Source organism: Bos indicus x Bos taurus, chromosome 10, assembly GCF_003369695.1.
Source record: "Bos indicus x Bos taurus breed Angus x Brahman F1 hybrid chromosome 10, Bos_hybrid_MaternalHap_v2.0, whole genome shotgun sequence".
Taxonomy (NCBI): Eukaryota; Metazoa; Chordata; class Mammalia; order Artiodactyla; family Bovidae; genus Bos; species Bos indicus x Bos taurus.
The window spans coordinates 23,329,207-23,345,805 of NC_040085.1; the positions used below are offsets into that span (position 1 = coordinate 23,329,207).

General features: G+C 41.4%; 1 protein-coding gene across 1 annotated transcript in view; it reads left to right on the forward strand.

The window, feature by feature from the left end:
* Positions 1-1,946: 1,946 nt before the first annotated feature.
* FMN1 (formin 1) overlaps positions 1,947-16,599 on the forward strand; it is a 457,430-nt gene continuing 442,777 nt past the window's right edge. Inside the window, 1 exon segment of the mRNA XM_027553461.1 lies at positions 1,947-3,957. Coding sequence (XP_027409262.1) covers positions 2,097-3,957 — 1,861 coding nt within the window. The 5' untranslated portion in view covers positions 1,947-2,096.

Genomic DNA, 16,599 nt, shown 5'->3' on the forward strand with positions numbered 1-16,599 from the left:
GGCAGCTATGCAGTTGCTTTTATAACTGGTTGTTTATGACTGTTTTACCACTTCTGAATTAAAAAAACCACCTCCAAAGTGTGTTCTTAGATATATTCAGAGAGTTTGTACTATTAAGTATTAAGAATCTATATACATAGGCACCTTTAAGAAAGGCCAGGAATGAACATTTTAGACAAGTTTTAGGCAGTGGCACCCCACTCCAGTACTCTTGCCTGGAAAATCCCATGGATGGAGGAGCCTGGTAGGCTGCAGCCCGTGGGGTCGCTGAGGGTCAAACACGACTGAGCGACTTCACTTTCACTTTTCACTTTCATGCATTGGAGAAGGAAATGGCAACCCACTCCAGTGTTCTTGCCTGGAGAATCCCAGGGACAGGGGAGCCTGGTGGGCTGCCGTCTCTGGGGTCACACAGAGTCGGACACGACTGAAGTGACTTAGCAGCAGCAGCAGCAGCAGCAGCAGAGATATTATAGTTGAATGAGAACAATCCCACAGAAAGCCGTGAGAGAGGCAGGGCCTCAGCTGGCCTCCCATTTCTTCTTTGCTTCCTCTTTTCTTGCCCTTTAACCCCTATGAGTACCCCAAGTCCTTCTGGAACTTCTGGGTTGACCAGATGGTTACTTTTTTCTTTTTTTTTTTTCTTTTTACCTTCATTTTATCCTTCTTATTTTCATATGTCTTCAGTAAGGAGTCTCTGTTAAAAGACTCTTCCTCCTTTCTCTCTTCCTACACTCAAAATGTAGTTTTATGTACAGACCTGAGATGTCACTGAAGACATCAATGTTTAATAAATGGTTATTGTGTTACCCTTCCCGGGGGATTTGTTTTTAAGCTTGGAAGTCCTGAAGACTGGGCAGTGCCTTCATTTGAGAAATGAAGTATCATAATATAGAATTCTAAACTCATGATTGTGTGGAGGGATGTTAGCCAAAGAGATGCCCCTGGGATACTTCACATCACAGGAGAGAGCAGCTGCCTTCCCCATCAATGTGACATTTCAGCCACTTTGACGGTGAAGTCATTGATTGAAAGTCCACACAGGGCCAGCAATGGCTTACAGATTTTTCCTTTTTCTCTGCCATTCCATTTGACTTCAGATAGGCAAGAAGTAGGAAAACAAAAAAACAAACAGAGAACCTGATTAAGATGCCTGAGTTACTTCTTTTAAATTTAAAATTAAGCATTTTCACTTTTAGCTCTTTTAGCAGAATTCATGAATTGTGTCCAGAAGAGACGTCAGATTTGTGGCTAATATCTTTCCTCCGTATTTCTTTAAGTTAAATAGAATGTGTGTTAGTTGCTTGTCATGTCTATTTGTGACCCCATGGACAGTAGCCCACCAGGTACTTTGTCCATGGGATTCTCCAAGCAAGAATACTGGAGTGGGTTGCCATTTCCTACTCTAGGGGATCTTCCTGACCCAGGGATGGAACCCAGGTCTCTTGCATTGCAGGCAGATTCTTTACCATCTGATCCATAATCTCAAATCTTAGAAGGTGCTTCTTGGGGAGTAAAAAGGTTTGACTCATTTTTGCAAAGTAACCTTCCAAATCCGAGTTACTAAAATGCCTATGTTTTCTAAGGATCTCAAAGATCCCTCTCCTCAGGATTTCTGGGAGGTATGTTACCTCTGTTTTATAGAAGAACCTAAACAAAACCTTGAGAAGTTGAGAGACCTGCTTAGGGTATACATTAAGTTCCCACATAGGGCAAAGGGGCAAAGGGACTTTTGTCTTGGGGCTAATATTAGAGCATTCTCCTATTCTCAGCTGTAGAAAAGCTTTGCTAGTCAAGGGTGGGCTGGGAGCGGGGAAGAGGTTACAATCAGCCTTCTGGCTGATGTCTTGAGTTGATTGAGGTCAGCCAGAGAGGAAGGGTAAGACCGGTAATGCTTTGATTTCTGTCGGTATGTGATTCCTGCAGACTGTTAGACTAGCCGCTTTCCTCCCGTTTCCCTCACAGGCAGTCTGGTTGCTGGAGATGACTGTCAGCTGCTTTCCCCACACTGCCACCATCACATGCCCCACCACTGAAGCCTCAGAAGCCTGACCACAGACCAGCATCTCCGAGGCATGAATAATTAGGTAGGCATAATGGAAGGCACTCACTGCACCCTCCAATTGCGTAAACCCATTACCGAACTCTGCTACATCAGCTTCTATCTTCCAAGGGGTGAAGTCAGAGGATTTTCGTACAAGGACACTGTAACTCTAGACAGAGCCAGTAAAGGGTTTCATAACTGCTACCAAGTCAGGGAGGGGTCCGACATCCACAGCCTCAGTCTGCAGCCGAATGAACATCCAGGCGACATCTTTTTCAAGCCGACTCCCACGAAAGACATTCTGACTGAGCTGTACAAACTCACTGCTGAGAGGGAGAGACTGCTGGCTGGTCTGCTGAGCTCAGACCACATCCTGGGGATTACGATGGGGAACCAGGAGGGGAAGCTGCCTGAACTCTCTGTGAGCCTGGCCTCCGAGGATGACTGTTTCCAGAGTGCTGGTGACTGGCTGGGGGAGCCCGCCGTGGGCTGTCTCAACAAGAGGAGCTCCCACAGGAACAAAAAGGCCCGGAGGTTTGGTGGAAGGAGAGAGAGCTTTGAGGGGCTCTCTCAAAGCTCCCTGCAGAAGAGGACAAGAAGAAAGGGGCATGGAGGACAGGAACTGGTTCCTCTGCTGGGGAAGGACCAGGTCTATTCCAGCAGTTCCCTTCCTCTGTCTCGAACAAGGCCTCATCTTTGGCTTCTGGAGGAGAGAGGCAACTTGCTCCTCAATGGGGCGCTTACTTCATCCCTGCAGAGGAGAGAGAGATGCACCCTAGAGGTCCCCAGGACACTGGATGCTGACTCTGGCTCGGGAAGCATCAAGAAGCCTTCTGAAGATGCGGGGATGGGAAGAGGTGGGCTGCCCCCTGACTGCAGCTCCACAGAGCCAGGGGATGATAGAGCTAGAGAGCTGAAGAGAACCCCTCGCAGGCTGGTGCATCAGCAAACAGGCTTGAGTGAACGTCACAAGGAGCCTGAGAAAGAACCAGAGGCAGAGAGAGGCCGGAGAGCGAAGGCTGCTGAGTGGACTCATAGGAAGAAGCCTGTCTCCAGAGTGGTGGCCAGAGTCCAGGATCTGTCCACTCAGGTACAGCGAGTAGTCAAAACTCATCCTGAGGGTGAGGGAAAGATTGCCCCTGGCCTAGCAGCCCCAGCTGAGTTTATACCAGGCGCAGACTTGCTTACCCTCCCGGGAGCTGAGGCTGGAGCTTGGGGAGCCAGGGACCTGGACAAGGAACAGCAAAGGGACAGGTCATGGCAGCCATCAGCTGGGGAATGCCCCCCAGCCAGCACTGAGGGGGCTGTGAACAAGGTCCTCCTGAAGGTGATAGAGAGCGAGAAGTTAGATGATGCCGCTGAAGGCAAACGGCTGGGCTTTCCCTTTGGCACGATTGGCGCCCACACCCTCCCAGAAACCAGGAGCAGGAGGGGAGCTGGGCTTGGAAGAGGCAGCCGTAAAACCTTGTTTCTGGATCTGCCCCGTGGTGGCGTGGACCCTGGAAGTGATGAGAAAAGGCTGCCCCCACCAGTGCTGGCTGCTCTTGGCACAGTAATTAATAATTCAGCCTTTCCACCCAGCACGCGCAAACGGATGTCACCTGTTCCCTCACCTCTCTCTCCAAGGCTCCCCAGCCCTCAGCAGCATCACAGGATCCTCCGGCTCTCCTCACTGCCTGGAGAGGGGGAAGCCGCTCTTGATGACTCTCTTTCTGGAAGGAGCCGTGCTTTCTCTGGGTCCCTCTCTGCAGACACCTTGGAGCCACCATCCTCTGCCAAGGTCACGGAGACCAAAGGGGCCAGCTCGACCTCCCTCAGAGTGGGCCAACCTCGGTTGGTGCCCGGGGAACCTTTGGAAAAGACCTTGGGGCCCGGGAGGACCACAGCTCAGCCCCAGCACCAGTCACCTCCAGGTTAGTCCCGGTTTAAAATGCTTTACATGTGTTCACAGGCGACCCACAGGTAATCTGATTGTGCTATTCAGAGACTGGCTAATTAACAATGAATTGATATTCCTTGGCCAAGTCAATTCACCTTGTAACAGTACAGCTGGGAGTGTTATTAAGGAGTGTGGAGGTGGTGTTGACTTATGGGGTTAGGGGTGTAGTTGCTTCTAGAAGCAATATTTTGTAAATGCCTTAAATTTTTTCATTTGTTTTGGCATGCTCTAAAGCTGCCTCCATGGTTGCTGAACATAGGACTCTCAAAGGAAACAGGACTGGGCAGAAAGAGGTAGCAACTTGTCACTGCCTTTGATGCTAATTGGCCCCTTGACCTAAATTCTGCTCTTCACTCTGCTGGGGTAGCCTGGATTTGTTGGGATTCTCTAAGAGTGGAAGCATACTGTGTCTTTGCTCCTCTATTGTCAGAGGTTTCAGGGTTTGGTTTTGCTTCTTTATAGTGATCTCTTTTGTAAGTGGTCTAATTTTACGACAAAAACTTTTTTTTTAATACTAGAAGAGGGATGAATTCCTTCTAACTTGAAGAAACTTGGTTCAGATGTTCTGGTTTTTTTTTTTAACTCTTTTTTTTATTTCTCAAATAAGCACAAAATAATGTTTATCCTGAAGTTATGTTTTATATATGAGTTTTTGCTGTTACTGGTATAACATCATGTCTTATGCAGAAGGTGCTAAAGAGCTAATTTGGCTTGTATGTTTCATGTGATTTAAAATTTTACATGAAAATAGTTCTGGTGGTTCTATAAGTGGGTTCAATAAGACCCCAAAAGACAGTTTATTAAGTGCCACTCCTGTATTCACACAATGTTCTGGTCCAGTGCGGCCAGGTGCTCAGGGTATTGCATGCCTTTGTGTAGGTAATAGGTTCTTTTTCAGTAGTCATTTCACAGCACATGGTCAATGCTTTGTTTAGGCTTGTAATGTAACATAGAGTCACTTAAAGGTTAGAGGAAACATCATGTGAAATTTCTGAGATAAAAATATCTATCTAGGAAGGAGGAATTTAAAAAGCTTCTGTTCATTTTGAACTCTTGCCATTTTATAAATTTCTCTAAATCACTGATCCGGGGTGTGATTCTTTAAAGTGTAGTAAATGTTCTTCATTTTGTGTTTGTGGTATACTGCTCTTGGTTTGATGAAACTTGCTACTTCCTAATAGAACCAAACTGCTTCATCAGCAGAGTCGTAGAATTGTAGATTCTATGTAGATCATGTGTCATAGAACACTAGTGATGAAAATCCTTTCTCTGTGTGAATGCTGGAGCCTTTGAAATACTGGGAAAGGAAGCTCTCTGCAATTATTAGACAGAGACTTCTAGAGACTGGGCATGCAAGAGCCATCCCAACCCCAAAGGCTCTTTTTAAAAGTCACACTAAATCCTACGACTGGGTGTGCCACTTCTCCAGAAACTGCATTAAGTACACTGAACTTCAGTAAATGTCCCCCCATCCCAACTTAGAATTATCTTTTTATTTTGTTGTCCTTTTTCTATTAAAAAAAAAAGATATTATAAAAGTTCTATTGCATCTGGGTCAAGGTAGGCACACAGAGGACATTCAGTTTCTCTGATGACTGACCTTGAACTCACTGGAGGGCCAGTTCAACAGATGGTCACCCTTTCACAAGACCTCTCCATACGATTGCTCAGAACCATTCCCTTTTCTTTGGCCCCAGCCTTCTGCTGGGATCTTCACAGCACTTTAGGATCCAGTCATTAGAATCATGTGAATTCCTTGGCAGGAAGACTGCCTGTGCTTCTAACATTTTATTTAAAAAAGGCATTGGAAGGCAGAAAAATGGGAGCAGGAAAAACCTTGTTTTTCTGGCATGGGTAACTTCTCTTTTGCTGGGACCTTCCTCTGGGACATCCAAACATTGTTTCTTATCATCATCCTTCTTGAAAAGTGTGAAGGGAGGGAGTTCTCCAGATACTATTTTTAATCTGTATCTTGTGTTCCTGTCTCCTGGCTCCCATCAGTCCCCCTTCTCTGTGGCCATGAGTCCTCATTGTTCTATGGATCCTTCAGTGATTTTCAGCAGCTGGTGGGTCCACACAGGGAGAATTTTCCTGCTTCCAGCTGCCTTTGTGTTTCATTTCACTTCTACCTCCATATCCCAACGGAGGCCTCAGACAGCCCCACGTGAGGGTGGGTCATTCATTTACCATCAGCCAACAGTAGCCCTTTATCTGAGTCCAATTCCCACCTTTCTCCCACGTTAGCTATTAACCAAGTCGAGTTTATGGTCTGTAGACATTTATTTCCTGTGGAAATAGCATCTAGGCATTTAATTGAAGTGATGCGATTAAGGTTATTGAAAGTGCTTATTAACTACTCAAGTAAGAGATTAAGTCTGGCAAAATAATGAGATCTGTTTCCAGTTGGAGGGCTCTTTAGTGTTATGGGCAAGTAGTAATTCCCAGGAAAGACTGAAACCTGCTTCTCCTTCTCACAAGACCAGGCAGTGAAAGCCAACATTACCATCCACACAGGAAATAGCATGACCGCTCTTGGTCCACCTCCTCTTGGCTTTGTAATTTTCCTTACTTTTCATTCCCAGGTCTGTGCACAGGAATTTCTTGTCTGATGGTGATATGATCAAACAGAGAATATGCTAACAATGGATGGTGGCCAGATTTGTCTTCTGTGGTCCTCCTCTTCCCACACCCTCATCCTCCCCTCACTGCCACCCTGGTTTTATGGAAACTGCGGTATGTTATGTTCCCAAGCCTTTGTGGAATGTAGTATTTTCTCAAGCCTGAGGGACTCTAGTTGTGTTGACCTGCATAGTGATATCCTTAGGGCCGGGATTCCCTTCTGTTTTTCTGGCCTTCTTTTACCTTTGATCTGAAATAGACCCTTTTAATGCCGGAAGAATCACATGGAACTTGGGTTACCGTACTCAGGAAGATCCCCAGTGCTGCAGTGCTCTGCTCAGCAATCTCATGATCTTTCTCCTTTGAAGTTACTGAGGTGGTGATGGAGCCACATGCCCCAGGCATAGTTCCTTTTGATATTGTGAATCATTTGACCAGTGTTTGTGCCCGTCAGAAGATGTAATTAATGTCAACTGATTAAGGATTGAGAGGCATATTTATAGTAGATTTTGTTGTATCTAATGCTACTGTCAAAGCTTTGATTTCTTTTTGGACAACATTATGGGAAGTAGATATCAATTCCCCCTGTATTGATATTGAGGTTTGATAAATCCCAATAAAATTTTTAAGAAGCTCCACAACACTAATGGCTATATCCAGCCATTGAAGCTGACTACTAAAAGTATGTAACACATAGAAAATGATCTGTAATTTATGTTGACAGAAAGTAAGATCAGGGCTTCCCTAGTGGCTCAGTGGTAAAGAATCTGCCTGCCAGTGAAGGAGACACAGGTTTGATCCCTGATCCGGGAAGGTTCCACATATAATTGAAACTATATGTAACTTTGACCTACCAACCCTGTTTTAGGACTTTAGGTCACAGAAATAGATGCACTAGTAAGAATATATGTATAAGGTTGTTTATTGCAACCTTGTGTGTAGTAGCCAAAGCAGCTGGAAAGAAAAATGGAGTGTCAATCAATAGAGAAATGGCTACATAAATTTAAATATATTTAATCTCTAAAGAATGGAACTAGATATTTAGCAAGTTGAAAAATAAGGTAGAGTATGCTCTGTTTTTCTAAAGACAACAAATCACACTCCTTTCTATATCTGAGTATATATGTTTGATATGGGTTTGAATATCATGGAAACAGTGTAAAGAAAGATAGTCCAAGGTGTTCACATTCTTTATCTAAGGGCAAGGCAAGGTGAAGGTGAGTGAGGGGAAGGGGAAGGAACCAGAAGTCCTGAGGAAGAGCATTGACTTTTCTTTACATGTTTTAACACTGGTTGTAATGAATGTGTCACTTTCATGATTTTTAGAGTTGTTGTTGTTCAGTTGCTAAGTAGTGTCTGACTCTGTGACCCCATGAACTGCAGCATGCCAGGCTTCCCTGTCGTTCACTATCTCCCTAGGTTTGCTCAAACTCATGTTCTTTAAGTCAGTGATGCCATCCACCATCTCATCCTCTATTACCTTCTCTTCCTTCTGCTCTCAATCTTTCCCAGCATCAGGTTCTTTTCCAGTGAGTCAGCTCTTCACATTAGGTGGCCAGATTATTGGAGCTTCTGCTTCTGCATCAGTCTTTCTATTGAATATTCGGGGTTGATTTCCTTTATGATTGACTGATTTGATCTCCTTGCTGTCCAAGGGACTCTCACGAGTTTTCTCCAGCACCACAGTTCGAAAGTATCAGTTCTTTGGTGCTCAGTCTTGTTTATGGTCCAACTCTCTGGAAAAAACATAGCTTTGGCTATATGGATCTTTGCTGGCAAAGTGATGTCTGTGTGTGTGTGGTTTTTTTTTTTTTAATTTATTTTTTTATTGAAAGATAGTTGTTTTACAGAATTTTCTTGTTTTCTATCAAACCTCAACATGAATCAGCCATAGGTATACATATATTCCCTCCCTGTTCAACTTCCCTCCCATCTCCCTTCCCATCCCACCCCTCTAGGTTGACACAGAGCCCCTGTTTGAGTTTCCCAAGCCATACAGCAAATTCCCATTGGCTATCTATTTTACATATGGTAATGTAAGTTTCCATGTTACTCTTTCCATACATCTCACCCTCTCCTCCCCTCTCCCCAAGTCCGTAAGTCTATTCTCTATGTCTTTTTCTCCATTTCTGCCCTGTAAATAAATTCTTCAGTACTATTTTTCTATATTCCGTATATGTGCATTAGAATACAATATTTATCTTTCTCTTTCTGACTCACTTTATTCTGTATAATAGGTTCTAGGTTCATCTACCTCATCAGAACTGACTCAAATGTGTTACCTTTTATGGCTGAGTAATATTACATTGTGTATATGTACCACAAATTCTTTATCCATTCATCTGTCCATGGACATTTAGGTTGCTTCCATGTTCTAGCTATTATAAATAGTGCTGCAGTGAACAATAGAATACTTGGTTTCCTCAGGGTATATGCCTAGGAGTGGGATTGCTGGGTCAAAGAGTCGGACATGACTGAGCGACTGATCTGATCTGATGGTGGTTTTATTCCAAGTTTTTTATGGAATCTCCATACCGTATTCCATAGTGGTTGTATCAATTTACATTCCCACCAACAGTGCAAGAGCGTTCCCTTTTCTCCACACCCTCTCTAGCATTTATTGTTTGTAGACTTTTTGATGATGGCCATTCTGACCGGTGTGAGGTGATATCTCATTGTGGTTTTGATTTGCATTTCTCTAATAATAAGTGATGTTGGGTATCTTTTCATGTGTTTGTTAGCCATCTGTATATCTTCTTTGGAGAAATGTCTGTTTTTCCCACATTTTGATTGGGTTGTTTGTTTTTCTAGCATTGAGCTGTATGAGCTGCTTGTATATTTTGAAAATAAATCCTTTGTCAGTTGTTTCATTTGCTATTTTTTTCTCCCATTCTGAGGGTTGTCTTTTCACCTTGCTTATAGTTTCCTTTGCTGTGCAAAAACTTTTAAGTTTAATCAGGTCCCACTTGTTTACTTTTGTTTTTATTTCCATTACTCTAGGACGTGGGTCATAGAGGATCTTGCATTGATTTATGTCATCAAGGGTTCTGCTTATGTTTTCCTCTAAGAGTTTTATAGTTTCTGGGCTTACATTTAGGTCTTTAATCCATTTTGAGATTATCTTTGACTATGGTGTTAGAAAGTGTTCTAATTTCATTCTTTTTTTTTTTTTGATGCTTTTTTTTTTTTTAATTTACAATATTGTATTGGTTTTGCCATACATTCTTTTACATGTAGCTGTCCAGTTTTCCCAGCACCATTTATTGAAGATGCTATCTTTGCCCCATTGTATATTCTTGCCTCCTTTGTCAAAAATATGGTACCCATAGGTGCAGGGGTTTATTTCTGGGCTTTCTATCTTATTCCATTGGCCTATATTTCTGTTTTAGTACAAATACCATACTGTCTTGGTGACTGTAGCTTTGTAGTATAATCCGAAGTCAAGAAGGTTGATTCCTCCAGCTCCATTCTTCTTTCTCAAGACTCTTTTGGCTATTCGGGGTCTTTTGTGTTTCCATATGAATTGTGTAATTTTTTGTTCTAGTTCTGTGAAAAATGCCATTGGTAATTTGGTAGGGATTGCACTGAATCTGTAGATTGCATTTGGTAGTATAGTCATTTTCACAATATTGATTCTTCCTACCCAGGAACATGGACTAGCTCTCCATCTGTTTATGTCATCTTTGATTTCTTTCATCAGTGTCATAATTTTCTGTGTATAGTTCTTTTGTCTCCTTAGGTAAGTTTATTCCTAGATATTTAATTCTTTTTGTTGCAATGGTGAATGGGATTGATTCCTTAATTTCTCTTTCTGATTTTTCATTGTTAATATATAGAAATGCAAGTTATTTCTGTGTATTGATTTTATATCCTGCAACTTTGCTAAATTCACTGATTAGCTCTAGCAATTTTCTGATACTATCTTTAGGGTTTTCTATGTACAATACCATGTACAGTATCTGCAAACAATGAGAGCTTTACTTCTTCTTTTCCAATCTGGATTCATTTCTTTTTCTTCTCTGATTGCTGTAGCTAAGACTTCCAGAACTATGTTGAGTAATAGTGGTGAAAGTAGACACCCTTGTCTTGTTCCTGATCTTAGGGGGAGTGCTATCAGTTTTTCACCATTGAGAATAATGTTTGCTGTGGTCTTCTCATATATGGCCTTTACTATGTTGAGGTAGGTTCCTTCTGTGCCCATTTTTTGAAGAGTTTTAATCATAAATAGGTGCTGAATTTTGTCAAAGGCTTTTTCTGCATCTACTAAGATTATCATATGGCTCTTATCTTTCAATTTAATATGGTGTATCACATTGATTGATTTGCATATATTGAAGAATCTTTGCATCCCTGGAATAAACTCAACTTGGTCATGGTATATGAGCTTTTTGATGTGTTGCTGAATTTTGTTTGCTGAAATTTTGTTGAAGATTTTTGCATCTATGTTCATCAGTGATATTGGCCTGTAGTTTTCTTTTTTTGTGTTGTCTTTGTCTGGTTTTGGTATCAGGGTGATGGTGGCCTCATAGAATGTTTGGTAGTGTTTGGTAGTGTTCCTTCCTCTGTAATTTTTTGAAGAGTTTTAGAAGGATAGGCATTAACTCTTCTCTAAATGTTTGATAGAATTCTCCTGTGAAGCCATCTCGTCCCGGGCTTTTGTTTTTTGGGAGATTTTTGATCACAGCTTCAATTTCAGTGCTTGTAATCGGGTTGTTCATAATTTCTATTTCTTCCTGGTTCCATCCTGGATGATTGAACTTTTCCAAGAATCTGTCTATTTCTTCCAGGTTATTCATTTTATTGCCATATAATTGTTCATAATAGTCTCTTATAATCCTTTGTATGTCTGCATTGTCTGTTGTAACCTCTCCTTTTTCATTTCTAATTTTGTTGATTTGATTGTTCTCTTTTTTTCTTGAGTCTAGCTAAAGGCTTGTCAATTTTGTTTATCTTCTCAAACTACCAGCTTTTAGTTTTATCAATCTTTACTATTGTTTCTTTCATTTCTTTTGCATTTATTTCTGCTCAGATATTTATGATTTCTTTCCTTCTACTAATTTTAGGGGGTTTTTGTTCTTTGTTTTCCAGTTGTTTTAGGTGTAAAGTTAGGTTGTCTATTCGATGTTTCTCTTGTTTCTTGAGGTAGGATTGTATTGCTATAAGAAGTTGTCGTGTTTTCATTGTCATTTGCTTCTAGAAATTTTTTTATTTCCCTTTTGATTTCTTCAGCAACCTGTTGGTTATTTAGAAACGTGTTGTTTAATCTCCATGCGTTTGTGTTTCTTACAGTTTTTTTCTTGTAATTGATATCTAGTCTCATTGAGTTGTGGTTGGAGAAGATGCTTGATAATGATTTCAATTTTCTTAAATTTATTGAGGTTTGATTTGTGACCCAAGATGTGGCCTATCCTGGGGAATGTTCCATGTGCACTTGAGAAGAAGGTGTATTCTTCTGCATTTGGATGGAATGTCCTGAAGATGTCAATGAAATCCATTTCATCTAATGTATCATTTAAGACTTGTATTTCCTTATTAATTTTCTGTTTTGATGATCTGTCCATTGGTGTAGGTGGGTGTTAAAGTCTCCTACTATTATTGTGTTGATGTCTCTGTTTTTAATATTCTGTCTAGGTTTGTCTAGCTTTTCTTCCAAGGAGCAACCATCTTTTAATTTCATGGCTGCAGTCACTGTTCACAGTGATTTTGGAGCCCAAGAAAATAAAATCTGTCACTGTTACAATTTTTAAAGTATTACTGAACTAATTTTTAAAGAAAAATATACACCACCTATAGGGGTTGTGTGTGTGTATGTATGTTCTGGGGTGAGTGGTGAAGCTATACCACAATTTTCTGTGTCTTCCCCATGTTCTTTAAAGAAGCAAGAAGCTCAGTATTGAGGTTAGAGCACTGTTACAAAGGAATATGCAGGTTGCTAGTGAGCTATGACAGCCATGCTCCAGAAGGAATAGTCAGGAAAGCAGGATTAGATGAAAGGGAGCAATATCCAGAAACCAAGAGAAGAAGAAAGTTCAGAAAGGCTACTGAATCTCCTACACTGTTGGTTGCAATGTAAGCTTGTGCAGCCACTGTGGAAATACTATAGAGGTTCCTCAATTCAGTTCAGTTCAGTTGTTCAGTCGTGTCCGACTCTTTGAGACCCCATGTTCTGCAGCACGCCAGGCTTCCCTGCCCATCACCAACTCCCGGAACTTGCTTAAACTCATGTCCATCAAGTTGGTCATGCTATCCAACCATCTCATCCTCTGTCATCCCCTGCTCCTCCTGCCTTCAGTCTTTCTCAGCATCGGGGTCTTTTCCAATGAGTCAGTTCTTAGAATCAGGTGGCCAAAATACTGGAGCTTCAGCATCAGCATCAGTCCTTCCAATAAATGTTCAGGACTGATATCCTTTAGAATGGACTGGTTGGATCTCCTTGCAGTCCAAGGGACTCTCAAGTCCAAGTCTTCTCCATCACCACAGTTCAAAAGCATCAATTCTTTGGTGATCAGCTTTCTTTATGGACCGACTCTCACATCCATAATGACTACTGGAAAAACCATAGCTTTGACTAGACAGACCTTTGTCGGCAAAGTAATGTCTCTGCTTTTTAATATGCTGTCTAGTTTTTTCATAGCTTTTCTTCCAAGGAGCAAGCGTCTTTTAGTTTCATGACTGCAGTCTCCATCGGCAGTGATTTTGGAACCCCCCAAAATAAAATCTATCACTGCTTCCATTGCTTCTCCATCTATTTGCCATGAAGTGATGGTGCTGGATGCCATGATCTTTGTTTTTTGAATGTTGAGTTTCAAGCCAGAGGTTCCTCACAAACCCAAAACTAGATTTGTTGTATGATCCAGCAGTCTCACTCCTGGGTATATATCTGCACAAAACTGTAACTCAAAAAGATAAATGCATCCCTGTGTTCATAGCAGCAGTATTTGCAGTAGCCAGGACATGGAAACATGCTAAATGTCCATTGACAAAGGGATGGATAAAGAAGATGTGGTATGTATATGCAATGGAATACCTTTCAGTCATAAAAATGAATTAAATAATGCTATTTGCAGCAACATGGATGGACCTAGATTTTATCATATTAAGTGAAGTAAATCAGAAAGAAACAAAATACCATATGACATAACTTATATGTAGAATCTAAAATATGACATAAATGAAGTTATTTAAGAAACAGAAACAGACCCACAGATATAGCGAACAGACTTGTGGTTGCCAAAGGGGAGGTAGGGTAGAAGAGGGATGGCTTGGGAGTTTGGGATTAGTAGGTGCAAACTAGTATATATAGACTGGGTAAACAATGAAGACCTATTGTATAGCACAGGGAACTATTTCAGTATCCTGTAATAAACCATAATGGAAAAGAATGTATATATGTACATCATATATATATATATATATATACACACACATATATATAATATCTTTCCCAATTATATACATATGAAAAAATGTATATATATATATATATATGTGTGTGTGTGTGTGTGTGTGTGTAACTGATCACTTTGCTGTACATCAGTAATTAACACAACATTGTAAATCAACTATATTTCAATAAAATTAATTTTTTAAAAAATAAAGTCTTCTGGGTTAGACAGGGTCCTGCTGCTGCTGCTGCTGGTGCTAAGTTGCTTCAGTCATGTCCAACTCTGTATAACCCCATAGACAGCAGCCCACCAGGCTCCCCCATCCCTGGGATTCTCCAGGCAAGAACACTGGAGTGGGTTGCCATGGGTTGCCATTTCCTTAACAGGGAACAAATACCCAGGCCTGAGGAGCAAAGGAAGTGGGGATCAATGGAACCCAAACAGGGGAGCTTAAAGGGGAGGACCACATGACAGGGATGGCATCCTGTTGTGGAGGTACTTAGCAGAGAGGAAGCTGTGGAATAAATACCATGGCCTCACTCTCTGTTGGACTTCTGCCTGAATGTGCTCCAAGTGAACCACCCAGAGGGCAGAGTGTAAGAAGTGGGTGGGTGTCTCCAAGCTCAGCCTTCCAGGGCCCAGGGAAGAATGGAGAAGGGTCCGAGTAGATCTGGAAGGGCAAATGAGAGACAAGAGGATGCAGATAGGCTGCACCATGAAGACTAGGAAATGCAGAAAAATAGAGTGGAATTTTAAAAGGGCAACAGGATGAAAAAGAATGTGTGTGTGTGTGTGGTGTGTGTTTTGATATAGAACCATGGTTATCTTGATAATAAGTGATTATTACAGCATTTCATTCCTTTGTCATATGACTGTTCTACCTCTAAAGTACAAACTGCTGCTGCTGCTAAGTCGCCTCAGTCGTGTCTGACTCTTTGCGACCCCAAAGATGGCAGCCCACCAGGCTCCCCCATCCCTGGGATTCTCCAGGCAAGAACACTGGAGTGGGTTGCCATTTCCTTCTCCAATAAAGTACAAACTAGAGGAAGTGAAAGAAATAATTGAAAGATTTTGTGATTCAGTTTTCAGTCTGTGGATTGAGAAAAAATCATCTAGGTTTTAAAAAACAAAACTCTTATATTTAACATCAAATGATAGCCCATTGTGCTTGATTGCTTTCTGTGAAAAGCACAAAAAGAATTTTTAAATATCTTCCCCAATTATCTCAAGTTAAGAATAGCTAATAGCATATGAAATATGAAATGGATTTTCTACTAATGAATAATTTGTATTTTGAGGTCAGTTTCCTTGTAAAATAAATGCTGAGTGTTTCTCTCATTAAAGTTCTGTCTTTTGAAAAAGAATAAGTTTCAAAAGCCAGGACCATGACCACGATCTGATGTTTTAAAACCTCAAGCTAGTTCTATATATGTGAATTTTTTTTTCCAAATTAAAGTCCAATTGTGCTTTGAGGATAGCACCTTCTGTGGAGTTGTTTTTCACTTGTCTCTTTTCTATTCTTGGAGTAAGAGCACAATATTTAAAGCATGGGTGGCAATCTGTGGCCCTACCTAGGCCTTATCCATCTAAAGTCATTCCTAAGATTTAGAAATGGAAGCATTAATAATGTGATGAAAAGTTACAGCTGCTGAAAAATCTTTATAAATAAATAGACACTAAATTTTGAAGAACATTTTCTTTCTTCTGCCCTTTCTTTCTTTTTTCCTCTTTCTTTCTCTCTCTCTTTCTTCCTTCCTTCCCTCCCTCCCTCCCTTCCTTCCTTTTAATAACCCAACCATACTATTTCATAACATCATTGGTTGTGGGACATAAAAGACTCAAATTTTTTAAGTTATAATTGGATTAGAAGCATTTTTATCAAATTGATAAAGCAGAATTCTGAATACTGAGATTCTGTGTTTTATTTCATTCCTCATGGGCTCTTCTGGAAGAGGGTATGTTTTGAAAACTGTGAAGACTACTCTGGGCCACTCTCTCCCTCTTGATGGCTTTTATCAAGTAAATGACTGTTACTGGCCATCTTCTTTCATCAAATTCCTCATTATGTACAAGAAAGCAGCTTCTGTTAGATAGTTCTTAAATGTACTTAAATCCGTATTTAGTACATTTTTGTGGTCTTGGGGCTGTGATATTAGGCCACACCATCCTCCTGGAGTTCCTCTATGTGGCCTGGCAGCTCAGCCTCCTGCCACAGCAAGTTCTGGAGTTCCTTCCTTCTCTCATTCCTGGATTGTTCCACTGCATTGAACCCGATGCTTTTTATCTGGCCCAGAGCTTTCCAGGACAGAACTAGAGTTAGGATTCAGATATGTATAGGATGGAGAGGGACTTGTGGGAACCTTGAAGGTTATTGAACCATAGGGAGGAACAGTGGACAGTGGAAGAAGTATCAAGAGAAAACAAGTCTGGACCAAAAGTCTGTGTATAGACATTTCCTCGTTCTCCTGGGCTTCCCTGGTGGCTGAGAGGTTAACGTCTGCCTGCAATGCGGTAGACCTGGGTTTGATCCCTGAATCGGGAAGATCCCTTGGAGAAGGAAATGGCAATGCACTCCAGTATTCTTGCCTGGAGAATCCCATGGACAGAGGAGC